The 25,720-nt window shown below is 54.0% G+C and overlaps 1 protein-coding gene across 2 annotated transcripts in view; it reads left to right on the top strand.

Moving 5' to 3' along the window:
• Positions 1–22,896, top strand: part of SIN3B (SIN3 transcription regulator family member B) — a 37,417-nt gene extending 14,521 nt beyond the window's left edge. For both annotated transcript variants that reach the window (XM_082623041.1, XM_082623040.1), the window contains 14 exons: positions 4,707–4,829; positions 5,912–6,001; positions 6,460–6,578; positions 10,421–10,628; positions 11,927–12,043; positions 13,300–13,538; positions 14,265–14,448; positions 15,204–15,807; positions 16,023–16,192; positions 18,664–18,837; positions 19,126–19,218; positions 20,365–20,459; positions 20,668–20,872; positions 20,971–22,896. In XM_082623041.1, coding sequence (XP_082479167.1) covers positions 4,707–4,829; positions 5,912–6,001; positions 6,460–6,578; positions 10,421–10,628; positions 11,927–12,043; positions 13,300–13,538; positions 14,265–14,448; positions 15,204–15,807; positions 16,023–16,192; positions 18,664–18,837; positions 19,126–19,218; positions 20,365–20,459; positions 20,668–20,872; positions 20,971–21,201 — 2,652 coding nt within the window. In that variant the 3' untranslated portion in view covers positions 21,202–22,896. The remainder of the gene's footprint in view (positions 1–4,706; positions 4,830–5,911; positions 6,002–6,459; positions 6,579–10,420; positions 10,629–11,926; positions 12,044–13,299; positions 13,539–14,264; positions 14,449–15,203; positions 15,808–16,022; positions 16,193–18,663; positions 18,838–19,125; positions 19,219–20,364; positions 20,460–20,667; positions 20,873–20,970) is intronic.
• Positions 22,897–25,720: the final 2,824 nt, after the last annotated feature.

Genomic DNA, 25,720 nt, shown 5'->3' with positions numbered 1-25,720 from the left:
TCAGGTTGGTGATCCATTCTGAGTTAATGTTTGTATATGGTGAGATAGGGGTCCACTTTACATGTGGCAATCCAGTTTGTTGAGGACACTGTTCTCTTTCCATCATTGCATGGTCTTGGCACTCTTGTCAAAAATCAATTGACCATAGTTTTATGGGTTTATTTCTGGACTCAGTTCTAATCCATTGATCACCATGTCTGCCCTTAGGCCAGCACCACACTGTCATGATTACTGTAGCTTTGTAGTAAGTTTGAAATCAGGGAGTGTGAGTCCCCCAACTTTGTTTTTTTTTCAAGATTGTTTTGGCTAGTCAGGGCCCCTTGCAATTCCATATGAATTTAAAGATTGGCTTTTCCACTCCAGCAAAAAAGGCCGTTGGGATTTTGAAAATGATTGCATTGAATCTTTCAGCTGTTTGGGGGAGTATTGCCATCCTAACAAGATTAATACACAGCATTTTTCCATTTATTTAAGTCTTTAGTTTCTTTCAGCAGTGTTTCTAAGTTTTTTTCATTGTGTTAGTCTTGCACCCCCTTGGTTAAATGTATTTCCAAATATTTTGTTCTTTTTGTTGTTGTAAATGGAATTGTTTTCTTAATTTCATTTTTGGATTATTCATTGCTCATGTATAGAAACACCACTGCTTTTTTGTGTTGATTTTGTATCCTGCAACTTTGCCATATCCAGTTTATTAGCTTTGATAGTTTTCGTGGATTCCTTAGGATTTGCTAATAGAGATAGTTTTCTTTCTTCCTTTCCAATTTGGATGCCTTTTATTTCCTTTTTTGGCCTAATTGCTCTGATGGAACTTCTAGTACTATGCTGAATAGAAGTGGTGAGAGTCAGCATCCACATCTTGCTCCTGATCTTAGAGGAAAAGCTTTCCATCTTGCATCATTGAGTGTGATGTGAGCTGTGGGTTTTCTGTAAACACCCTCGAGTTGAGGAAGCTCCTTCTATTCCTAGGTTGTTGAGTGTTCTCTTTCCTCTTTTTATTCTTCCTCTTTGCCCTTGATGACAACTTGGGGTGTGAGCACACAAGAGTCCACCCTTCCCACCTTCCTGTGTCACCACCGCCTCTCCCGGGTCTGCTTCTTGAGTGAAGATGCAGTGCGTGCACAGGGCTGGGGGGCAGTGGGTCTTGAAGAAAGGGGCTCGGGGGTGATAGCAGTCTGAGTTTGGATGCTGTTCAAGACTCTTAGTCGATTGGGCAGACTTCCGGTGTGCAGGTCGGGGCTTGTCCCCGTGTTACTGTCTCTGGGACACAGAGCACCATCCCTAAGAGGAGGTTCCACCCAGAAGCACTTCCTGACTCAGAGTCAGAGAAGCTCTGTGCCCATCCTTTGGGCTGAAAACAAGTCCAGGAGCTGTAACCAGTCCTGCCCACCTGCCCGGAGCCTTGGGTATCCTGGGGGCCTGGACAGAGCCCCGTGAGCACACAGCCTGGGCCTCCTCGGGTTCTGGGTGCTTCAGGCAGGCTTGAGCAGGCCGTGTCACCTCCCAGGCCTCGTTGCCTTCTCTCTCACACGGGACTGACCGGCCCTCCTGCTCAGGTGGGGACTGAGCTGTTGTCCTTTAAGTGCTTCTCGCAGGGCCTGGCTCGTGCTCAGTGTTCCGGAAAGAGCAGCTGCGGTTGTGCTGGGAAAGTAGGCCTAGAATCCCATCTGGTCGTCTCATCCCCTCCTCCCAGGGTCTCCCTCTGCATCCCCAGGACCAGCCAGCTGCCTGGCCTGCTGGAGGCTCTTGGGGGATACCGGGGGGGTGGGGGGCGGTTGAAGGAAGCCCGTGTCTGGGCTCCCCAGGGGCAGGGAGCTCACCTCTACACTGGGCCTCTCAGCCCAGCTGCCTCCTCACGGCCCTATCCCCGAATCTAGCTTTCTCCTCTGAGTCCATTATCTGCCCCGTGGATCTCTCTGAACTTCAGAATCCCTACTTGGTTTTTTTCTCCCTGTTCCCAAATAACTGTCCTTGGCAGTCCTAGCATCATTGCCATCTTCCTTCTCTGTATGCTCCTGCTCATCAAAGACTCTCCTAACTGGCTCCGGAGGCCACGTGGCTGAGGAGTAGAGGGCTCTCACCACTTCCTTCCCGCTTCACACCCTTCTTGTGTTGGCTTAGCCCAGGGTTGCGGGTGCTTGGGCCTCTGTGTCCCTAGGAGCCCAAGCTGCATGCTGTCACCTGCTGTAAAGCCCTGTGTTGCTCCCTTGTACAGTTGGTGGATAGTTTTTGGGTCTCTTGGATCTTGGCCTAAATCTCAGCTCTGACCCTGGCGTTGGCAGCTTTTCCCCTGAACCCCATCCCCGCAGAGATGTGTGCACAGTGGCATCCCTGGGTGGCCTTCCCAGGGTCATTGCTGTCAATGCTTCAGGGTCCAGGGGCAGCCCACCCTCATGGCCTCAGGGAAGAAAGTCCCTGGCCAGCTTTTGCTGCTGCACAGCTCACATGAACTCTTTGCAGGCCTTGGTCCCTGAGTTATCATCTTGATGGGTCAGGGTTGGGGGTGAGTAGAGCCTCTCGTCCTCTGAGGGCCGTGGTTGCAGTGCCCCCTGGTGGACACAACTTGGCATTTACCAAGTTGGACACTGACAAAGCCCACCCTAGAAAAATAAGCATTTCTCTCAGAAAAGCACCTGCCCGCAGAGTTTCTTTAAATGGCATTTGTTATCAATTCAGCAGTGTTTTTTTAAGTGTATATTGTGTAATTAGAACTGTCTTGTACATTTTAAAAGATTTAATCAACTTTTAAAAATTACTAAAACGCTCATAAATAATTTGTCATATAGAGTGATCTTTTCATTAACTTTTAGATTTCTGTTAAAACTGCAGGAAAAAGAAACCAAAGGTGAAATTTGATATTGTCCTAATTAAACTCGACTGCTTCGCCTACATCAGGGATTAGCAAAGTTTTTCTATAAAGGGCCAGACAGTAAGTATCTTAGGCTTTGCAGACCAGACAGTCTCTGTGGCAGAGACTCAGCTCTGCCGTGGTAGCGAGAAAGCAGCCACAGGCCCGTACGTCCACGAATGGGCATGGCTGTGTGCCAGTACAATTTTATTTACAAACGCAAGCCGAGCCAGTCCCTATGTGAATGGTCTTTGGGGGTCTTCTGCCTCAGGCATTTGTACATTGGGACATTTAACTGAAACAAAAGAACTGCCTGAACTGTTAGGGGAAGATCGGTGGTACTGAGCTTGCCTTCCAGCTGGGTGAGCTTAGCCAGGCGAGCAGTGGGTTACCCCCTTTCCTCCCAACCCACCCCCCCAAGTCCTACTCAGCGCGTCATATCGTCACCTGTCCCCCTCCTTTAGGGATTGGTGTTTGCACCTGTTCTGGGATCTACAGCAAATACCAGTTGAGAATTATTCCACGTTAGGTTCTTGGAGCAGCCTTGGGTCTTTGGATAACTAATCCCCCCAAAGAAGCTTAATCCTCTAAGGGACAGGTTTTGCCTGTAGTTAAACAATAGGTCTTTATTATTATAATTATGAATATAAAAAAAGTACATGCTCATGAGAAAAATCAAGCATTCGTGAGAGCATCAAGTATGAAAAGTTAACTTCCCTTTTTCCTAGCCTCAGTTTCCTCAGAGTTAAGTACTTACAAGTGTCTTATAGTATGTATCTCTCCAGAAACCTCCTCTGAATGTGCAAACAAATGTTTATCCTTTTAAAAAAGATGGCGTCCCATTTGTTCTGCCCCTGGGGGTTTTTTCGGTTTGTCATAACAGTGTATCATGTATGCCTGTCCCTAGCAGTGACACAGTGGACACAGAGACACAGAGCTAACTCATAGCTGACAGTTGCCTCTGTTTGGTTTGGATGCACCACGATTTGTTCACCCAGCCCAAGCTTTGGGCTGACAGCACACCCTTCACGTAGTGTCTCTGCATATAGGCCCCGTGGTGGGAGTGGGTGCAGGCAACGTGAACATAGTGGGGGTGATTGCAGTGTGCCTCTCCAGCCCAGCCCTGAAGAAAATCCATGGTCCGTTCACCTTCCCCCTGCCTGCTCTGACTTTCATACAGATGCAAATGCCAAATAGATCCTTCCAGAACCATTCTTCATAAATATTGCCAGCACCCTGACCTGTTAATCAGTGCTTGGTGTAGAGCCTGGGGGGACTATCAGTGAGCACCCCACCAAGTGATGACATTGTCCCCAAGATGTGTTTTCTTATTCACAGGAAAGATTGCAAACTTGGTTGGAGCCCCTCCTCCCCTGCCCCAGTAACTTGGCACCATCAACTTCTTCCTCTTGCTGCCAGGACCTTGCATGTTGCTGGTCCTCTAGCTTGAAATTCTTTTCCTTTCGGTGGTGCGCTCGAACATACAGGTAGACACCCTGTCAGTGGTCTGCTGGGTGAGCCCCACACGCCAAGGCCCAGCTTCAGTATCTCCCCACTGAGCCCTCCCTCACCTGTCAGGACCCTCGCCCATCGAGGCCTTCCATGAGCCTTCTCCCAGCCTCACAGTGTGCGACTGTGGTGAGCTGGGTACATGGGTCTTTCCTCCAGTAAACGTGAGCATCTTGAGAGCCAGGGTCACCTCGCACTGGGACAGAGCCCCTGGCCCGTGGCAGACAGTGCTTGCTGGGGCCACGAGCTGAGCTGCAAGTGGTTCCATGCACTAGGATACAGTGAGAACCAGCACTGACGGGCCCGGCTGTGTCTCTCCAACGCTGACCACCTCCTGTGTTTGTGTCCTTAGTTCACAGGAAATGGGCCGTGCGAAATGAACAGTGTCCAAAAGAGTGAGCACGAGAAGAATCTAGAACACAGCAAAAAGCGCTCTCGGCCCTCACTCCTCCGTCCCGTGTCTGCACCAGCCAAGGTAACTGTCAGCTGTGCACATAGATGTGTGCATGCGTGCACACCCAGCAGCCTGGCCTTGTCCGTAGATGACTTGAGGAGCAACATGCAGAGACCTGGGGCATGAGGCTGAGTCCAGGCTCTAGTCCAGCTTGAAATTCACTGGCTGTGGGACCTTGAGAAGTCGACTCACCTGTGAGGTGGCTGGTCACCTGTTCCCCCTGGCTCACAAGATTGTGTGAGAAGGAGTGTCACCTCGTCTCGCAGAAACCAGATGTATTGCTCAGTCTGCTCCTTTTCACCATCACAACTCTTTCACAGGCAGGGCCCTTATGTACAGTTGTGCAGGTCGGTTACTGCACAAGGTGCCCTGCTAGGGGGTGAGAGGCACTGAGGTCCAGCTCCTGTTGTTCTCATCACCTGTGATGGTGATTTTCTAATTCCATCATTCCTTATGCATTTACTAGTTGGCTTTCTACTGTAAGGAAGAGCTTTTTTTCATCTCCATTTATTTAATTATGTGTATCATCATAGACTCGGGTTATAATCCGTGACTATCACTGTTTATCTGGATGCCTAAACCGTCCCAGATCTGGCCAGTGGGGCCCTTTGGGCTGGCTCTTGTGTCCTCTTGACACATCCCCATCATTCTTCAGGCATGTGGGAGATGGTTCTATAGTGTCCTCGATGTCTCAGCAGAGTGGCCAAGTTCAAGTCCCCTTCCCATCACCATCACGGCCCACAGGACAAAACAGGCAGGGGAAGAGGTTTCTGATACAGTGTCTAGGGGCATGTTTCCCTGGCTGTTCTTACTCTATGACAATCCCTCCTGACATCAAAAGAGCTAAACTGCTGAAAGTTAGATCCCAGATTGTGGGCAGAGTGGTTGTGTGACCTTTAACCCTTCACTAGGTCATGGAGGCTGAGGTGGGTGGTCCTGAGAGGTTCATCCACGGGGGTCTTGGGCAGACCTCATCCAGCACCTGATGGCGGTTCCCATCAGGAGAGCTCAGTGTTGGTGATGTTATGATTCTAATAAAGATGGACACAGGGGCTGCCCGTGGGAGGCACACAGCATCCATGGCATGGAATTTCTCTCCACAGAAGAAAATGAAACTCCGTGGTACCAAAGACCTGTCCATCGCCACCGTGGGGAAGTACGGGACTCTGCAGGAGTTCTCCTTCTTTGACAAGGTGACCGGTGGGACCCATGACTTCTGGGCCTTCCCCCGTCCAGGCTGGCCTCGCCCAGCTCAGATCTGAGCAGGCAGGGTTGGGAGCAGGCGGCAGGCGGCCAGTGGTGGGCAGCGGGCAGGAGGTAGCGAAACAGGTGGGAAAGGCAGAGCTCAGAGCCCACACCAAGTTTGGGGGCACGTGTCTGCCACTCAGAAGCTGTGTGGCATCTCTAAAGCTGGGATGGTCCTGAGGCTTCTGTCCAGAGTCAGTGGGCAGAGCCAGTGAGATGGCTCTAGGCACATGCTATCTGAGCCAAAGATCACTGCACGGAGAGCAGTCTGCTGCAGACCACAGCCGGCCCCTTTAGAACACGCCTGTGTTGGTGACTCTGTGTGCACCTGGTGATAGCAGAGCCAGGTGTGCTCAGGAGCAGGAGTTGGGCCCGGTAGGGGCCCCCTGACTCGCTCTCCCCGCAGGTGCGCAGGGTGCTGAAGAGCCAGGAGGTCTACGAGAACTTTCTCCGCTGCATTGCGCTCTTCAACCAGGAGCTTGTGTCGGGCTCTGAGCTCCTCCAGCTGGTCAGCCCATTTCTAGGGTGAGCAACACTTCTCGGGGCTCCCTGGTTGGGTTTTGTTTCCGTAAACTCCTTTCACCCTTCTTTTGGCTATTGTTTTTGGAAAACGGTATATGTGTTTTTTTCGATCTTGTCTTTAAGTTGAAGTTGTTACAGAGATCATTATAGATTCACCAGCAGTTGTAAGAAAGAACACAGGGAGGTCCTGGGGAGTGTTCCCTCGTGGTAACATCTCTAGTCAGTGTCATAGCCAGTATGTTGATATTCACACAAGCCACCCACCTTTTCAGGTTTCCCATTTTACCTGTGTGTGTGTGTGTGTGTATGGCTGTATCACCTGTGAAGGTTGGTGTGTCCACCACCACTGTCCAGGTACTGAATAGCTTCAGAACCATGAAGATCCTTGCGTTGGCCTTTGAGACCCACACCCACGTCCCTCCCACACCCCAAGCCCCTGACAACCCCTAAAACCTGTGTTCCTTCTCTAAAGTTTATATAGCAAAAGTATTATGTAAATGGAATCACACTGTGTAACCATTCAGGATCAGCTTTTTTCACCCAGCATAATTCCCTGGAGATTCATTATGCTTTTTAAAATTCTAAGAATCAGAAATTACTGGGAAGAATGAAATGACCACACAGCATCCCTGCTGCCCAGAGAGAAACTCCGTTAGCAGATCCGTTACCCACTTCCAGCACGTCCTGCTGCCCTGTGTGAGCTGCCCCCCGAGGGCCTGGCAGCCTCTGAGGGGGCAGAGCTGTCCTGGGAGGTGACTGCATCCGCAGGTCATGCACCTGTGCTGTGGGAAGGGGAGTCTGCTGGCTCCCAGTGTGCTTCCCACTCACCAGCCCTGTCATGCCCAGCGAGTTTCCTGGCCCGCGTGAGCCTCAGTTTCCATTCTGTCAAAGGGGGATCATAAATATACCTGCGCAGGGTTTCAGAAACTTTCAAATGGACTCTGCCTGAAGACCCTTAAAATAGCATCTCGAACACAGTGAGTGCGCATTATACATGACGTGTGCGGCGTCCTGTTTAGCCCCCAAGACAACCCCAGAGGCTGCTGGCCCCTGGGGACAGCTACCTGATTCCCTTTCTATTAATTAAAAAAGTTTTTTAACCTTTTTTTTTAAATGTAAAACAAAACACAGATCCAGGAAACCACGTAACAGAAGAACGGCTTGGTGAATCATTATTAGGCAGACACCCTTATGCCCACCACCCAGGTCACAAATGGACCATTGCCAACCTCCAGGAGCCCCTCCACCTGCCATCTCAGTCATGCTCCCTCCCTTGGCTTGGGAGTGACCACCTCCCTACACTAGTTACAGCGCAGCCAACCCAGGCGGACACCGCCAGACGCACGGCTCAGTCTCACCTCGTGGTCTGGGTTTTGTTTTCTAATACGTCTTGTGCGTCCCTCTTCATCTCTAGGTTCTCTCTGCAAGTTTATTCCTTACCGTGTCTGCATTGGCATCCCCATGGCGTGGGTGCATTTTGCCAAATGCACCTTCACATTCCCCCACATCTTTCTGTCTTGTCAGGAGGCAGTGGTATCCTCTGAGTTCTTTCTGTGGTTTATTCCTTTGTTTATTCATTCACCGCGGGTTGCAAAAGAGAGCATCTCAACAGAATTTATCACCTTTTGATGACCCAAGGTAGATGCTTGATTTCTCCCTTTATTACAGTGTCAGGGTGATGAGTCACTTTCCTGTCTCATCAGGCCAATTAGGAACTGAAAAGGGGACCAATTTCTTTGGCGTTATATGAACTCATGAATTTAAACACATTCGATGTGTCTCAATACATTTTAAGCTGAGGAAACTGAGGCCCAGAACGGATACCTCTCACTCTTTCCAGGATAAGCTCTCATAAGAGAGCTTTGCGTGGTGATGGGCGAGTTCAGGGGGATGCGGTCTGGAAGCCCACCCTTTGCTCATCCTCTGCTCTCGGGATCTGAGTGTGGCTGTTGAGTTTCACATAAACGGCATCACACTGTCAGGCTGGGCTGTAGTTTTCTCTTTTTTTCTTTTTTAAACTCAGCAATTCTTAGACCCAAACGATCGTTTTTAGCGACTGCACAGTGTATGTACCATGGTTTTCTCAGCAGGGTCTGCAACAATGGATGTTTATCTCCAGTTACCCCCTGTAATCCGTGCTGAGATTATGCTCTTGGGCTGGGATAGTCAAAGGTCGAGTTAGGGTCATCAGGAGGTGCTTCCTTGGTGGTCCCAAGAGTGTAGACACATCAGGGTGACCTTTTCACTTGGGTTAACTTTCTGGGGCTGCTAAAGGTCTGTTAACGCTCTGAAAAACCACCCAGAGCAGGGTGGCAGGCGTCACACAGTCTCGGCTAAAATGTGGATGGTTTTTTACGTGGATTTGGACACGCTCACATTGAAGTACATCTGCGCAGCTCAGAATCCAGTGCTCTGAGCTCGGTCAGGGTCAGCTATTCCCGTTTCGACATGTGAGCAGCAGTTAGGGACTCCAAGCAGGGGAGAGGGCCACGGGGGTGTGCAGCAAATTGGAGAAATGAAGCGGCTTCTGCTCGCTCATCTTGACCTGATGCCCAGCTGGGTTAGCGTTCACGCCCACCCCCCTCCCCACCATGAGGCCTCTGTTTGCATGGGCAAGCTTCTTTCTGGGTTTGTACACCCACGGGCAGCTGAGTGCAGTGGCCCAGAGAGCTGCCACCTGGTGACAGCATGGCTGGAGTTGGGGCTGGAGTGGGGTAAGCCTCCCCTTCAGAGTGGTTTATCCTGCTGTAACCTCAGGCATCCTCTGCACCGATGTTGTTGATGTCTTCCTTCCCTGCATTTCCGTTGGCTTGAGGGTTTTCCTTGTGAGCTGAGTTGGCGGGGGTCCTTACAGGCGGGCCGCCTCGGGGCATATAGTTAATGAAGGGAGACTGCCAGGCTTAGTCATGGCAGGATCATCACACCAGCTGTCAAAATACCTACACCCTCTCTGTAGGATTTGATATTCATTTAAACATTAATGCAGATGACATTGGGGGTCAGTTGCGTTAAAATCTTCCCATCGACATGCACGACCATTACATTATGAGAATTTGTCTAGGGAGGGGGTCTCCCTCATGAGGGAGGAAGGCCCTGGAGCTGGGAAGCAGATTTTATCTGTCAAGGGCCAAGGGTCACTGCTAACCAGCTTCTGGCATTATGCGCAAGCAGCCACAGGCAATACTAAGCGAGTGGGCGTGACCCACTATTTACAGGCAGGTGTGGGGAGGTTGACTAGTTTGCTGATCCTTGGCCTAATGCCCAGCCTCTTCCAGTCAGGGAACATTGCTGACCCCAGCTTCTGCCAGTCGAGGTCATCTTATCTGGCGTGTTCAAGGACCTCCCGCAAGTGGTGGGGCCTGGTTGGTGACAGAGGGCTGGAGGGCAGATTCACACACGTGGCAACTTCACACATGTTGGATGCTCGTTCTGCCTCTCGCCCCTCCTCTCTCATGTTGATTCTGACCATCTTTAACTGCCGGCATCAACATGAAGCCATTTTAACGTCTCTAGATCATTCTCTGAAGGCCCTCGGGATGCTACTTACCATTTGTCTGTCTTTCTTTTTTTTTTTTTTTTAGACTTAAAAAAATTGAAGTATAGTTGATTTACAATGTTGTGTTAGTTTTTGGTGTACAGCAAAGGGATTCAGATATATATATTTATTTATTCTTTCTCAGATTCTGTTCCATTATAGGTTATTATAAGATACCAAATATAGTTCCCTGTGCTATACAATAGGACCTTGTTGTTTATCTATTTTATATATAGTAGTGTGTATCTGCTAATCCCAAACTCCTAATTTGTCCCTCCCACCTCCCTCCGACTTGTCTTTATTTCTGAAGGAAATTTCCAGAACTCTTTGCACAGTTCAAGTCCTTCCTGGGGGTGAAAGAGCTGTCCTTCGCCCCACCCATGAGTGACAGATCCGGGGATGGAATAAGCCGGGAAATCGACTACGCCTCATGCAAGCGCATCGGATCCAGCTACCGGGCGCTCCCCAAAACCTACCAGCAGCCCAAGTGCAGCGGGAGGACGGCCATCTGCAAGGAGGTAGCGCTTCCCGGGGCTCACGTCAGCTTGTGTGCTGCATGCTCTTTACCCCCTCCTGTGTTCCACACGGAAGACCGAGGGTCGATCCCCCCGATAAGGAATGGTGGATGGTGCCCGGGATGTGCCAAAACAAAATGCATGGGTGGAGATGACAGTTTCTTACCCTGCTGGTGGTTCTGGCAAGCCGCAGAGCACACGGCGCCAGCATAGGGTTTGGCTTGTTCCTCCGTCATTTAGACTGAGATTTATTTCTGCCTTGAGCCCACTCTGTTCCAGGTTCACTGCCCTCAGCATGTTTCTGTTTAGCTTGACCACTGAACACTTTTTCAGGGTTAGTAGACAGGCTTACTGCATTTCCAGAATTCAAGAGTACCTGCTGGATTCCAGGATATGTAGTCTGGGAGTCAGCAGACTATGGCCCATAAGCCAAATCCGGCCCACTGCCTGTGTTTGTAAGTAAAGTTTTATTGGCACACAGACATGCCCATTTGTTTACATACTGCCTGCGGCTGCTTTACCAGGACAAGAGCAGAGTTGAGTACAGGCGTGCCTTGGAGATATTGTGGGTTTGGTTCCAGAGCACTGCAATAAAGCAAACATCGCAATAAAGCCAGTCACACAAATTTTTTGGTCTCCCAGTGCATATAAAAGTTACGTTTATACTGTACTGTAGCCTATTAAGTGCACAGTAGTGTTATGTCTGAACAAAACAATGTATATACCTTAATTTAAAATATTTTATTGCTAAAATACGCTAACCATCATCTGAGCCTTCAGCGAGTCACTGATCACAGATCCCTATAACAAATATAATAATAATGAAAAAGCTTGAAATATTGTGAGAATCACCAGAGTGTGACACAGAGACACAAAGTGAGCAAATGCTGTTGGCAAAATGGCACCGATGAGCTTGCTCGATGCAGGGTTGCCGCAAACCTTCACATTCTTTAAAAAAAAAAAAAAAAAAAAAAGGCAGTATCTGTGAAGCACAATAAAACGATGTATCCCTGTAGACCTGACAGACCAAATGACCTGCAAAACCTAAAATATTTATCTGGCCCTCTACAGAGAAAGTTTGCTAACCCCAGAGTATTGATAGTAAGATTTGTTCACTTGATCAAAGCCACATTTTCTCTTAAAACCACTTTAAAAGTAATTTTACTATTTGTATGATAAGGTAATTTCCTGTAAAATCAGTATTGTTACTTATCCTCGTATCTTCTACGCTGGACAACACAGTAAACCACTCTGGCAGCGGGGGCCTGCCGCGCTGGTCACGGCATTTCCTCTTGGTGCAGGTACTGAACGACACCTGGGTGTCCTTCCCCTCCTGGTCAGAGGACTCCACCTTCGTCAGCTCCAAGAAGACGCCCTATGAGGAGCAGCTGCACCGCTGTGAGGACGAGCGTTTCGAGGTGTGTGTGCGGGCCCACCTTCTCCACGGCCCTGCCCTCGCTTTCCCCAGTTCATCTCCTCTGCACCCTGGGGATGTATCCTGATCCTCCTTGAGCCCTCTGGTCTCCTTTAGAGTATCAGGGATTCCAGAGCTTTCCAGCAGGGGGCAGCTCCTGAAAGCCTCCCTTTTCTGCCTTGCTGGCCTCCAGGCTGGCTAGGCATTGGGGTGGGGTGGGGGGGGTGGGGGGGGTGTGTGTGTGTGTGTGTGTGTGTGTGTGTGTGTGTGTGTGTGTGTGTGTGTGTGTGTGTGTGTGTGTGTGTGTGTGTGTGTGTGTGTGTGTGTGTGTGTGTGTGTGTGTGTGTGTGTGTGTGTGTGTGTGTGTGTGTGTGTGTGTGTGTGTGTGTGTGTTTTCATTAACTAAAATTAGGTTCACTTAAGTTAATTTTTTTAATAAAAATTTTTACCGAGATCATTGTAGATTCACATGCAGCTTAAAAAATAACACAGAGTGATCCGGGTGCCCTTTCCCCAGTGGTAACAGCTTGTAAATTTCTGGCACAGTGTCAGAGCTGGGATGTGGACATTGACCCGGCCATGATCTTATTCACGTCTCCCTAGTTGGACTCGTATTCGTGGGGGGCACGGGGTGGGGCAGGGTATCTATGCACAAGCATGTGCATGTGTGTTTAGCTCTGTGTGGTTCTCTCACCTGTGAAGGTCCATGTATCCAGCACCACAGCCAAGATACTGAACCGTTCCCCCACCAGGAGGATCTCTCACACTGTTCCTTTATATCCCCATTCACCTCCCTCCCCAATTCCCAGCATCCATCAACCTATCCTCCATCTCCTTCACTTTGTCCTAAGTGGAATCAGTCACATGGTATATAACTTTTGGGGATTGGCTCCCCCCAGCACATGTTCTGGGGAGTCACCAGGGGCCGTATGTACCACGCGTCCCTTCCTCTTCATTGCTGAGTGTAACGTGCTTTTGATGCCTGTGGAAAGGGTCAGCCTAGGACCCATTCCCCTCCTCAGATGGGTCCACCAGTGGTGAGGTCCAGGTGATGCCATCATTGCCCAGGTCTGGACCGCCCCCTCACCCCCGTAACCAGCTATGCTCGCTCCAGTCCTCCGGACCCATGTCAGGGCCACCACACCCTGATGTCTGTCGTCCCCTCCTCAGTTCTGCACATCCCTTCTGCCAGCCCAGGCCCATCCCTAGGGCCCCGCTGATGCCCCGACAGCTGACCCCTTTCTGCTTTCCTTTCCATAGTTAGACGTTGTCCTGGAGACCAACCTGGCCACGATCCGGGTGTTGGAAAGCGTGCAGAAGAAGCTCTCCCGGATGGCGCCGGAAGACCAGGAGAAGTTCCGGCTGGACGACTGTCTGGGGGGCACGTCGGAGGTGATCCAGCGCCGCGCCATCCACCGCATTTACGGCGACAAGGCTCCGGAGATCATTGAGAGCCTCAAGAAGAACCCTGTCACTGCTGTCCCCGTTGTCCTGAAAAGGTGTCACACTTCTGACCACCCTGCCTGCTGCAGGGAGCCCCCCAGCAGCTCATTAGTGCTGTTTGTCATGGGTGTAATCGTGAGGGGGTCCCTGGGGTCTCAGTCTGGTTGACTACAGTGTTTTCCAGTCTTGCTTCATCTCCCCATTCCATTCCCGAGAGGAAAGCACAACTGTCAACAGTTGTTTGTGTCCTCCTAGAACTTTCTGCCATGCACATAACCATATCTAAACATGAACATGAAAAGTAACTATTTTAAAGCACAAATGGGACCGTCCTATATCACGGCTTGCCTTTTATTTAATCATATGTTTGGGGCCCGCACTGTGCTGGTGAACAGGTATTGGTTAAGTGGCTGCCCTCAGCCAGGTGCTGTGCCCAGCCCTTGGGCTACAGAGCCAAGCGAGCCCGACGCAGTCCCTTCCATTGCGGGGTTCACAGTTGAGCAAGGGAGCCCGGCGGTCGAGCCAGCAGCTGCATAGAGCACAGTCAGTCCTGTGGGTCAGGACAGCGATGTGGCTGTGGCTGGCTGTGCGGGTTCCATGGGGCCATTACCCCCTCCCTCCTTTATACAGCACGGAGCCCGCTGCACAGGCCTGGAGCTGGCTCTCCCAAGTGTGGAACATGTCCAGTGGGTCTGTGGGTGGAAGACAGGCTGGCCCTGCACAGGGATGACTCGGGCGGGTGTCCCGGGCTGTCCCTGTGCTGAGCCCCTCTGGCCCTGCAGGCTGAAGGCCAAAGAGGAGGAGTGGCGAGAGGCCCAGCAGGGCTTCAACAAGATCTGGCGGGAGCAGTATGAGAAGGCGTACCTTAAGTCCCTGGACCACCAGGCTGTGAACTTCAAGCAGAATGACACCAAGGCCCTTCGCTCCAAGAGCTTGCTCAATGAGATTGAGAGCGTCTATGACGAGGTGAGGCCCTCCTCAGCCGGGGTCGGGGCAGGCTGCCTGCGCCCAAGCTCTGGCTCTCCTGGCCTCGGGCAGATGGCCAGCTCTCTCTGCCTCCGTTGCCCTCGCAGGGCTGCGTAGGGGTGAGGATGGGTGTTTCCATAGCACCCAGCATAGGGCTGGCCCAGAAGGCGGATTGAGGCCACCCTGCCATTGTCAGCAGAGGGGGGTGACTAGGGCCGACCATGCTCCTGTGTGGCTCTGGACTCGGGAGTGGTTGGCATGGGCTGGTGAACGGGAGCGAGCAGGTGGGAGGCTTGTGCCGGCACCGGGTGATGGCAGGACCATGGAAGGGCTGGTGACAGGCGGGGAAAGGACAGAGGCAGGGGACGTTGCGGGGTGGTGACGGACCGGGTGTGCAGGGCTTGGGGGGGGGCCGGGCCGGAGTGCAAGCAGTCGCAGGTTTTCTGGGGTCTAGCCAAGTGTCTGTGAATGAATGATGGTGGGCAGAGGCCCATGGTCCTCCCTGAGCCTTCCTCACCCCCAAGGCAGCCTGTGTCAGCTGGACTCGAATAATCAGGGTGATGCTCCCCTAGGTCCCGCCAGCCTCTGAGTGCTGCTGCAGGCCTTGGTAGTGGGAGTTCGGCCTCATTTTGGTCCCAGAGCTCAGCTGGGCCCCCAACCATTGTGATGCCCTCAGAGCCCCATGGCCCTGGACCCCCTACTTGGAGTTCTCCCAGTGGGTCGCTTCCCGTCTAACGGCCGCCCTGTCTCCCCAGCACCAGGAGCAGCACTCGGAGGGCCGCAGCGCCCCCTCCAGCGAGCCGCACCTCATCTTCGTGTACGAGGACCGGCAGATCCTGGAGGACGCGGCCGCCCTCATCAGCTACTACGTGAAGCGGCAGCCGGCCATCCAGAAGGAGGACCAGGGCACCATCCACCAGCTGGTGCACCAGTTCGTGCCCAGCCTTTTCTTCTCCCAGCAGCTGGACCTGGGCGTGTCCGAGGACTCCGCCGATGAGGGCCGGGGGAGCCCCCAGGGGCAGAGTGCAGACCCTGGTGACCGGAAGAAGCCAGCGTCCGGACCGCAGAGCAGCGCCCCGGAGGAGAAGGGGGCCTCGGGCGAGGCACCAGCCACGGAGCAGCACCCACCGCAGCACAAGCCCCTGGACGACGTTTACAGCCTCTTCTTCGCCAACAACAACTGGTATTTCTTCCTGCGCCTCCATCAGACCCTGTGCTCCAGGCTTCTGAAGATCTACCGCCAGGCACAGAAGCAACTCCTGGAGTACCGGACGGAGAAGGAAAGGGAGAAACTGCTCTGCGAGGGCCGCCGGGAGAAGGGCAATGACCCTGCCATGGAGCTGCGGCTGAAGCAGCCAAGTGAGCCCCTGGGCCCAGGGATGACACCATGGGGGCTTGCCTCTGAGATCCGGGAGGGGAGGCGGGCCAGCCGAGCAGCCGCCCCAGAGCCACGGGCCACCTGTGGTGGGAGGCGGTGAACGTGGGCTGCTCACGTTCAGTGGAGACTCCAGATCCTTCCCGGTGGTGGCCGCATGGGAGCCGGGCCCTCGGTGACCACAGTGCTGCCCCCTCAGGTGAGGTGGAGCTGGAGGAATACTACCCGGCCTTCCTGGACATGGTGCGGAGCCTGCTGGAGGGCAGCATCGACCCCACGCAGTACGAGGACACCCTGCGCGAGATGTTCACCATCCACGCCTATGTGGGCTTCACCATGGACAAATTGGTGCAGAGCATCGCCCGGCAGGTGAGCAGGCGTGGGGCGGGCAAGCGGGCAGCACCTCCCTGCAAGTCCCTCTCCTTCACTCCTGTGCCTGTGGTTGATCCTGTGGTTGGCACCTTTCCTTTTTTTTTTTTCAATTAAGGTAGAATTCTTGTAAAATTCTCCAGTTTTAAGTGAACGTTTCAGTGGAATTTAGCACATTTGCAGTGTTGTGCAACCATCATCTCTGACTAGTTCTAGAACATTTCCATCTTCCCCCAAAGAAACCCTGTCTTCATTAGCAGTCACTCCCCATCCTTCCTCTCCCAGCCCTTTTCTGTCTCTCTGGATTTGCCTATTCTGGGTATTTCACATAAACAGAATCACATACTATGTGGCCTTTTGTGTCTGGTTTCTTTCACTCAGCCTAACATTTTTAAGGTTCATCCACACTGTAGCGTGTGTCAGTATATCATCCATTTTTATGGTCAAATAACATTCCGTTGTGTGGATGGACCACATTTTGTTCTTCCTTTCATCCGTTGATGGACACTTGGGTTGTTTCCACCTTTTGGCGGTGGCGACCTGTGCTGCTGTGGATGTGCCTGTGCGAGGATATGTCTGAGCCCCTGTTGAAAAACCTTTCGTGAGGGCTGTTTGGCAACATGTAAAGAACGTTGGGCCCACTTTTCCTGGCTGGGGAATATCAGTGACGTGCATCAGCATCACCCACAGCTGAATGTCAACAAGAGGAAATTGGTCATAAGTATATAAACAGCAAAGCCTCAGACAAGTTGGGTGTGGTCCCGGGACGTGGGTCCTGCTTGGTGACCACTCGAGTTGTTGTTCAACTCGACTTCATTTCCTGGTTATCAAGTGAGGCTGTTCATCGTAAAGTGGAAAAGAAGCGGAGGAAGGAATAATGTCATTACTCTGCCACCCAGGTACAGTTACTAGAAACGTTCTAAAAATGGCAATTCCTTCCAGGTTTTACAGATTTCTTATTGAAGTAAAACACATACAGAAAAGTGCCGACTCCTCAGTGTGCAGCTTGGTGGGTCTTCACAAATGGACACACCACCCGTGCCCCCTCCAGCCACCCCCCACTCACGGGCACCCGCTGCTGATTTCTGACACTGGGATAGAGTCCCTGGTTTTGAAGCTGTATAAACTCAGCGTCTGGCTGTGTCCAGGCAGCGTGATTCTCTGCGATTCCTGTCAAGATGCCCATTGGCTCCTTCATCGTCCACCTGGGAAGGATTCCAGGGACGAGCTCCCATTTGGGCCCTTAGAGCAGTGCTTTGCATCCCCTGTGGGCCGTATGTGTGCATGACCTCCGCTCCCCTGGGTGGGGTGCAGGCAGGCACAGCCAGCCTTGGGGGGAAGCTTCCAGATTCCTGGCCCACTCTGGTCCTGCCCCGGGGGGGCAGGGGGGAGGGCTCTCTCATCTCTCCTGGACCGAGTGAGTCGGCTCCCAACAGGCCACAGCTCTCGGGAAGGCGGCTCCATCTGTAGCACCAGGAGGATTGGACCATATATACTTTGACTCATGCCTTTTAAAAAAAAAAACAAACTACTCTCTCCACAAATGTCCCCTGTAAAACGTGTTTTAAAAGGTAAAAGAAGCAATAAAAATGGAGCTGTTTAGTTGGAGCCATAGTGAGGGCAGGACCCCCACGTGAGGCTCCCAGGGCCCCTCCACGCAACACCCGTAACCTGCAGCGTCGTATCCACACTCTTTACTTCCTTTTATTTATTTATTTTTTAAAGTAGCATTTCTTCTTTTCAGTAACAGCAGCTAATGTTGATTGGGAATGTGCCGGATGTCAGGCACCATATGAGACCCATGTGTGTCCACACGTTGCTGTGTGCACTCAGCAGAGGGACACACAGAGCAGAGCCTGAGGCCCTAAGTCTGCAGTGGCCTGTCTGGGCCACAGCTCATGCACAGAGGGGCCGACTCCCACCGGCCTCGGCTTTTTCCAATCCTTGTCTCATCCTAAGCCTAAAGGTTTTAAGTATGCTTATAGGTATTAAAGGAATTACTTGTGTTTATGACTGAACACTGGGAGAAGATAATCACTGCTTTTATGATTACCATCCCCATTTTGGCACATTTTCTTTTGTATTTTTTCTGTGCGTTTCTCATACCCAGGCAGGGTTTGCTGGTCTGCTCTAGTTTGCTCTAGTTTGCTCTGGTTTGCTCTTGTCTGGTTTGGTCTAGTTTGGTCTCGCGTTTGGTCTGGTCCAGTTTGCTAGTTTGCTCTGATTTAGCCTGGCCTGGTCTGCCCCAGTCTGGTCTGGTTTAGTCTGGCCTAGTTTGCTCTGGTCTGCATCCGGCATGGAGGTCGCCCTGCACAGCCCGTTGGACGCTGGTCTTCACCCCCACCCCGTGGACTTTGCCACACCGTCTCTGGGTGAGGTAGGGGCTCCAGCAGGAGGTGGGAGTGGTGGCTGTGCCTCAGCCCTCCTGGCGGGCACACGCCAGGCACTCACCTGCCCTCCCTCGCCGGCAGCTGCACCACCTCGTGAGCGACGATGTCTGTCTGAAGGTGGTGGAGCTCTACCTGAACGAGAAGAAGCGGGGTGCTGCCGGCGGGAACCTGTCCTCCCGCTGTGTCCGCGCCGCCAGAGAGACCAGCTATCAGTGGAAGGCCGAGCGGTGCATGGCTGACGAGAACTGCTTTAAGGTGAGAGGCCAGCCACGCTCAGCCCCACACGAGGCTGGGGGGAGCACGGCGGGCGCCCACGACAGGAGCCCAGTACCGTGTGCTGCTTTCGCTGGGCCTCTGGATGCAGGCCCTGGCCCCAGAGGGCACCACAGGGCCTGTGAGGTGGGCGCCCAGCACGTGGTCCCTCAAGGAAGGATGGGGCTTGGAGGCTGGTGAACAGGGATCATTGATGACCTTTGGACCTCATCCTCTGCCGGCCTGGGCTGTTCTCGTGGCTTCAGGCTCTTTGTCCCCCTCCTTCCCCAGGTGATGTTCCTCCAGCGCAAAGGGCAGGTGATCATGACCATTGAGCTCCTGGACACTGAGGAAGCCCAGACAGAGGACCCACTAGAGGTGCAGGTGAGGACCGCAGCCCTGTGCTCTGTGCCTTGTACACACCATGGGGGCCGGGGGCAGCCACAGGCAGCATCATGGGGTTCCCACCATGGGAGCCCATGCACATGCTGGCCGAGCACAGGCCGCAAAACGTCCACCGGAGAAGCCTCTGTGCAGGCTGAACATTCTCCTTGGAAACGCATCAGGAGGTGGGAATTGCAGGTGGCCTCTCAGGAGCCAGGGGTGTGTCCCAGGGCTGGAAGGCCGTGTGGGAGCCAGGCCAGCTTCCCCCCAAACCCCAGCTCCTGCTACCTGCTGCCGACACTGTGCCATCCGCCCATGGCCAGCCCAGTCACTCAGACCCTGTGACATGAGGCCGCTGCGCTCCCCATGCCTGAAGCTCAGAGCTCTGGGTGCCCCCTGACCACCAGGAGAAAACCCTCCTGGCCCACACGTTGAGGTGCACATTCCACTTGGTGCCCGCACGCCAGGGAGCAGGGCCCAGAAGCCCCAAGCCGCCTTCACAGAGCTGGGGCACCGCCCACCACAGCCTCGGGGGCTCCCTTCACAGTGCCCTTCGCTGGAAACACTTTCCAAAACGAGGGTAGGGGCCTGCACACCCGGTCCCTTCCAGAAGTTTCCAGCAAATGTGGTTTTGTTAAGCTTGAGTCTGGAGGAGCCTCGTGCTAAATTAACAGGATGGTGAGCAGCTGAAGGATCCCTCGGACGCTGCAGGCCATGTCTGCCCTGGACCTGGTGACCGCTTCGGGCCCCCCCTCTACTCACCCACAAGCCCTGCCAGTGCTCTCCCTCTTCCTACCTGCTGTTTGTGTCCTGATGTCTGTTCCTGCCCACCATCCCCCAGACCCCGCTCTCCTCCGTGTCAGGGGCCTCCTGTTCCACGTGAACTTCTCACGTGATGGATACAGAAAAGTCGTTACACAGCGGGGATTTATCCACTTAAGCACGAAATGCCATAAATCATCGGAATAGTGGCCTGGGTGTGCGTGTCCCAGTCCAGCTGAGCCCTTTATCGGGAGCTGCAGTCTGCTGGTCTCTATCAGACATCAGGGTCCTCAACAGCTATTATCCTAGTGCTTTGGGAGGGGTGGGGACAAAGTCCCCGGGAGCCTCTGATGACCTGGGCTGTGTCTCCCTCTGTCCCCCAAGCACCTGGCTCGGTACGTGGAGCAGTACGTGGGGACCGAGGGTGCGTCCAGCTCGCCCACTGAGGGCTTCCTCCTGAAGCCTGTGTTCCTGCAGAGGTGAGGGGGCTTTGGGCCCGGGGGCCTCTCCCACCATTGCCAGCACCCAGCGTGACGGGGTTTTAATTAGTTTTCACGGGATCAAAGGGTTTGGGTGGTGGTTTTCATTGCTTCAGATTGCGTTTCTCCAACCCTGGGAGGTCAGGCATCTTCCCAGTGTTTCTGGGCCACAAGGACCTTCTAGTCTGCAAATCCTTCTCGCCGCCAGGAACCTCAAGAAGTTCCGCAGGTGGCAGTGTGAGCAGGTGCGCGCGCTGCGGGGCGAGGCCAAGAGCTCCTGGAAGCGGCTGGTCGGGGTGGAGAGCGCCTGCAACGTGGACTGCCGCTTCAAACTCAGCACCCACAAGATGATGTTCATCGTGAACTCCGAGGACTACATGTACCGCCGCGGGACGCTCGGCCGGGCCAAGCAGGTGCCCCTCCCTGCCCACGTCCCGGGAACCTGGGGGCCAGCCCACAGCTGTGTGGGGTGCCTGGGCCATCCTGATTCTCCTCCCCCCACCCCCTGCAGGTGCAGCCCCTGGTCCTGCTGCGCCACCACCAGCATTTCGAGGAGTGGCACAGCCGCTGGCTGGAGGACAACGTGCCGGGGGAGGCGGCCAGCCTGGTGCAGGACTGGCTGATGGGCGAGGAGGACGAGGACATGGTGCCCTGCAAGACGCTCTGCGAGACGGCTCATGTGCACGGGCTGCCGGTGACCCGCTACCGAGTGCAGTACAGCCGCCGCCCGGCCTCGCCCTGACGCTCCCACACGGGCACCACGACTCGCACTTAGTGCAGTTGCTTCCTCGGCCTGTGTGTCCATCGGGCGTCTTCATGAACAGTGTGCGGGGAGCAGAGCGTCCCCCAGCCTTGCTGCTACGGGCTGTGAGCTCCAGAGAAGGGCGCGTTGTGTCGGCGCTCGGCCCCACGCTGCCATCCCTCTCGGCTTCCCCGCTTCCTTTGGGCCCGTCCTGTGCCAGACGTAAACCACTCCCCGCACTTGAACTCTAGGGGCTCAGTCCCCACTGGAAGGGGGAGGAGCAGTGCACCGGTCAAGGCACGAGTGAGTGCGTTCACATGCCTGCTGGGCTACTCCCGTCACACATGCCAAATCCCCAGGCTCGGGCACCGCTGGTCCTTTTCTGCGTATGGTGAAAGTGGGTGAAGAGCCGCGCGAGGGCTCACGTTCAGGAAGGGTCAGCGTTTGAGGGTCCCTGACATCGGAGTCATCGGGCCCAGGTGGACCTGCTTGAAAAGCATGTCCTTCCCAGGCTTCTAGAAACATTTCCCAAGCTGGGCAACAGCCTGCATCTGACAGTTCGGGCATCGGCTTGGCCCAGCGGGTGCCTGCCTGGGGTCCTCAGACACTTCGAAAGTGAGAAGAGCCCTTTCAGCCAGACTGTTGGGATCCTGCTTTGACATCCAGATATAGAGTGGGCAGGCGGCACCAGAACTGCCCAGAAGACCCTGCTCTGGAAAAAAAGAGACTCAGACCCCATGTTGATCCGACAGCTGGACGCTGGGCACGTGAGGGGAGGGGGCCTGGCCTGCCGCACCCGCTGAGCTCGAGTGGTCCCACCCTGGGAGGGCCCTGGGGTGCGGTTGTGTACCTAAGATGGACATTCTAGAAGTATATATATGCACACATATTTATTCCTTTATGCTCTCTTAGTGGTTGTAAGTTCTACAACGGCCAAGTCCCACGGCCTCTCTGGGGGTGATAGCCCCCTTCGTGGACTTCTGCATACCCGCCCCAACACCTCCATTCCGGCAGCCACCACCCAGGGCGGGTATGGTGTGAGGGGAAAAAGCTTCTGTGCCAAGAATGCCAAGCAGTTCGGGCTATGAACCAGCTTTTTGAACTTCCTGCACCATGAGAAGCTCTGGCCGGGCCCCTGACACCATCAGCCACTGGGCTCCACTGACCCGTGGGCCTGGAGGAACCCCCGTGCAGCTGCCTCTGCCAGCCGCAGCCCTTGCCTTCCTGCAGCTGAGCTGTGCCAAACACCCAAGGTTCCGGGAGTTGGAGACGTGTTTCTAGAAGTTTACCTGTGGAACTCGAGGTTTGCAAAGCCTGTGACTCCAGGCCTGGGCGATTCCAAGGCCAACCTGTCCCACCTGGGTGTCTCTTCACCCGTGTTTTCTCACGTGTAATCCATGCACTTTGTACGCATCCTTGTTTTATAAGAAGGAAACTTATCAGAATTCCTGAACCAGACCCTCCCGGCAGCCGTCCTCCTCGGGAGCCCGCAGCCCCTCCTGTGCCTCTGCCTGGGCCTGGGGTGCGGGCCATACCCCACCAAGCCCCCCACCCTGCATGCTTCTAGGGAGCATCTCTTCTGTTTTTGAAGAATTTCTGTTCTGGGGCTTGTACTTCCTTTGCAGCTGTTTTGAATGTAGTTTTCCTTTTCTATTTATTTGCACATTAAAGTTAAAAATTAAATATTGATCTAAAGCTGTGAGGTTCAGTCAGTTATTTCCTGGGGGCAAATCTGGGGGTGACCTCTCACTGCCAGGGGAGTTGGCCTGACCGCAGGGAGTGTCTGCCCAGGCGCGCCTGGGAGTTCTCAAACCCCATGTGGGGACCCCCCCCCCCCCGTGGCTTCCCTGTGGCTGCGCTACAGGGTCCTATTTCCCCCAGGGCATGGCCCCGCCTCCAGAGTGTTTTCTAGAATACAGTAAGTCCCCTACATACAAGCAAGTTCTGTTTCGAGAGCGCGTTTGCAAGTCCCATTTGTTCCAACGAAGTTAGCCTAGGTACCCAACTAACATCGGCTATATGGTACTGTACTGTAATAGGTTTATCGTACTTGTCACACAAATAATACATAAAAAACAAAAAAACATTTTGAACCTTACAGTACAGTCCCTTGAAAAGTACAGTAGTACAGTACCACAGCTGGCATACAGGGCTGGCGTCAAGTGAACAGGTGAGAAGAGTGACTGACTGGAGGAGGGGGAGGAGGTGGGAGACGGTAGAGCTGAAGGATCGTCAGCAGTAGGAGACGGAGGGCAAAAAGGAGGCAAACCAGTTTCACTCACGCCTGACGCTGATGGAACCCACGTTCTCAACTTGAAGGTTTGTATGTAGGGGACTTGGGTGTGTTCATTCCCAGCTCAGTTTTCGTATTTGCTGGAAATGAGAAGTGTTTCCTTCCAGTGTTGGCACATGCAAAACATAATTTGAAGACTGCAGCATTTGCTGTGAGCTTTCTGTGCCTGCCCACCCGCTTCTGACACCAGGTCCAGAAGCCCACAGATGGCGGGGGATGCAGGGTCTCTCCCTCCTCCAGCCCTACAAAACCACCCGCCGTGCTCTCTGGTCCCCCCTCCCAGCTTCCCCCTGCCCCCTCCTTTCCTCTCACCTCCTGTGTCTTCACCATCATTGGGTCCCCTGAACATCTCCAGGACCCCCTCCTACCAGCCCCACACCTGCCTCCAGGTAAGAGGGAGCCCTCAGCTCTGCTTAGGGTCCTCTTAGCTGCCCCACCCCCGTCGCGAGGCTTTTGCAGCGCAACTGGCCGACCCCCTCCCCTCCCACTCAGTGCCCACTGCCAGACCTCACCCATTGGGTCCCTGAGCTCAGTTGGCCCTGCCTTCTGCCCAGCCCACCCTGCCCACCTGGCAAGTCCTCTCCCAAGAGTCGTCTCCAACCTTCCCAAGGGGCCACAACTGCCTCCCAGGGACCACCCCCCCACACACGCCCCTGGCAGTGCACAACTCCCCAGAGGGTCAGAGCTCCTGGGGAGTTTGTGACCGAGACTTGGTGCTGCCCTAGATTTCTCCTGCCGCAAGCTCACATCCAGCGATGGCCAGGGCCCGCTCTGTGCTCCCAGACTGGCTTTTGTTGGAAGCCCTGGGAGTGGAGGCCTGGGAGGCAGATGGTGGCTGCTGCAGCTCCCAGGAAGGACACCTGGTCCCAGGAGAGCAAACAACAGCAGTCCCCAGGGACCTCTGTGGCGGGCAGAACTCTTGGCCCCAGGATTCCAGCCCTAGTGGACACCTCCCAGAAGAGTCCCTGCCCTCGAGTGGGCAGTGCCTGTGACTGGGATGAGGTTCCTGGACAAGAGACCGGAGGGAGGGTCTCCGCTGGCCTGAAAGACAGCAGCTCCACGTGGCAGAGGGGGCTCGGCATATGCAGATGAGGACCTGGGTCCTGCGCCTACCTATGGCTGCTAATAAAGCAGCCCTCGTCCTAACCGCCCTGCAGCTCCCCTTCCGGCCTCCTTCAAGTGGTGCGGAGCTGCAGGACCAGGTGGGCTGCCCTCCCCCTCCCTAGCGTGGCGGAGGGGGTGGTTCCTGTGGTGCTTGGGGCAGCAGTGGAGTTGGGGGGCTCAGGTAGAACATTTACTCTGTTCCTAGTGAGGTGTTTGCCTTGCTGGCTCTTTGCAAAATAAAACTAGCGCAATGCACCTGATGTCCTGGCTGAGAATGAGGCTGATAGTTCTAAAAAGCAAGTTGACCTAAAATCAGTCTCAGGAGGTCCGTGGCGGGGGGGCGGGGGGGGGCGGGGGTGGGTGGGTAGAACTGGTAGGAGTGGGACTGGTGGGGGTGCAACGTGCCCAGAAAGAGCCTGCAGGGATGGGGGGTGATGAGCATGCAATACCTCCAGCCCTGCCGGAGGCTCTCCAGAACCTTCTCCATGCAGCCCTGTGTGTGGGAGCTCCAGCCCACAGGACAGGTGAGCAGACTCAGATTTGGGGTTCCAGGGATGAAGCATAGGGCCTCTGTGGTTGGGAGGGCTGGACCTCAAACCTTGATGCCCGGCAAGTGGGGGGTCACAGCACCCATCTCTCGTTCCAGTCCGAGGGTTTTTGTCCCTGGCCGCAGGCCGAGGCCAAGCCCGGGAATGAGGGGAGATCCGGGCACATTTGCAGGTGCCCATCTGGCTTCAAAGTACAACATAAAGAAAACACATTTTCCACAAAGATGGCCATCCCGAGAAGCATTGCCTCGGAAGGACTTGAGGGGCTGAGTCATCAGTGACCTCCATCTTCCAGTGGAGATGGTGAGGCAGGAAGGGGCAGCCAGGGAGGACAGGCTTGGGGGAGGGGGCTTAGAGGGTCCAGATGGGGCTGGAGGATGAGGAATCCCAGGACTAGCCACTGGCTTAGGTCTGTTTGCCATTTTTTTCACTTATTTATTATTTATTTATTTATTTATTTATTTAATTTATTATTATTTTTGCAGTACAAAGGCCTCTCACTGTTGTGGCCTCTCCCGTTGTGGAGCACAGGCTCCAGACGCGCAGGCCCAGCAGCCATGGCTCACGGGCCCAG

The sequence above is a fragment of the Mesoplodon mirus genome (assembly GCF_964341445.2).
Source record: "Mesoplodon mirus genome assembly, chromosome: 5".
In the NCBI taxonomy this organism is placed as follows: Eukaryota; Metazoa; Chordata; class Mammalia; order Artiodactyla; family Ziphiidae; genus Mesoplodon; species Mesoplodon mirus.
The sequence above is the reverse complement of the archived record's forward strand: the minus strand, read 5'-3'. Positions and strand labels throughout refer to the sequence as shown.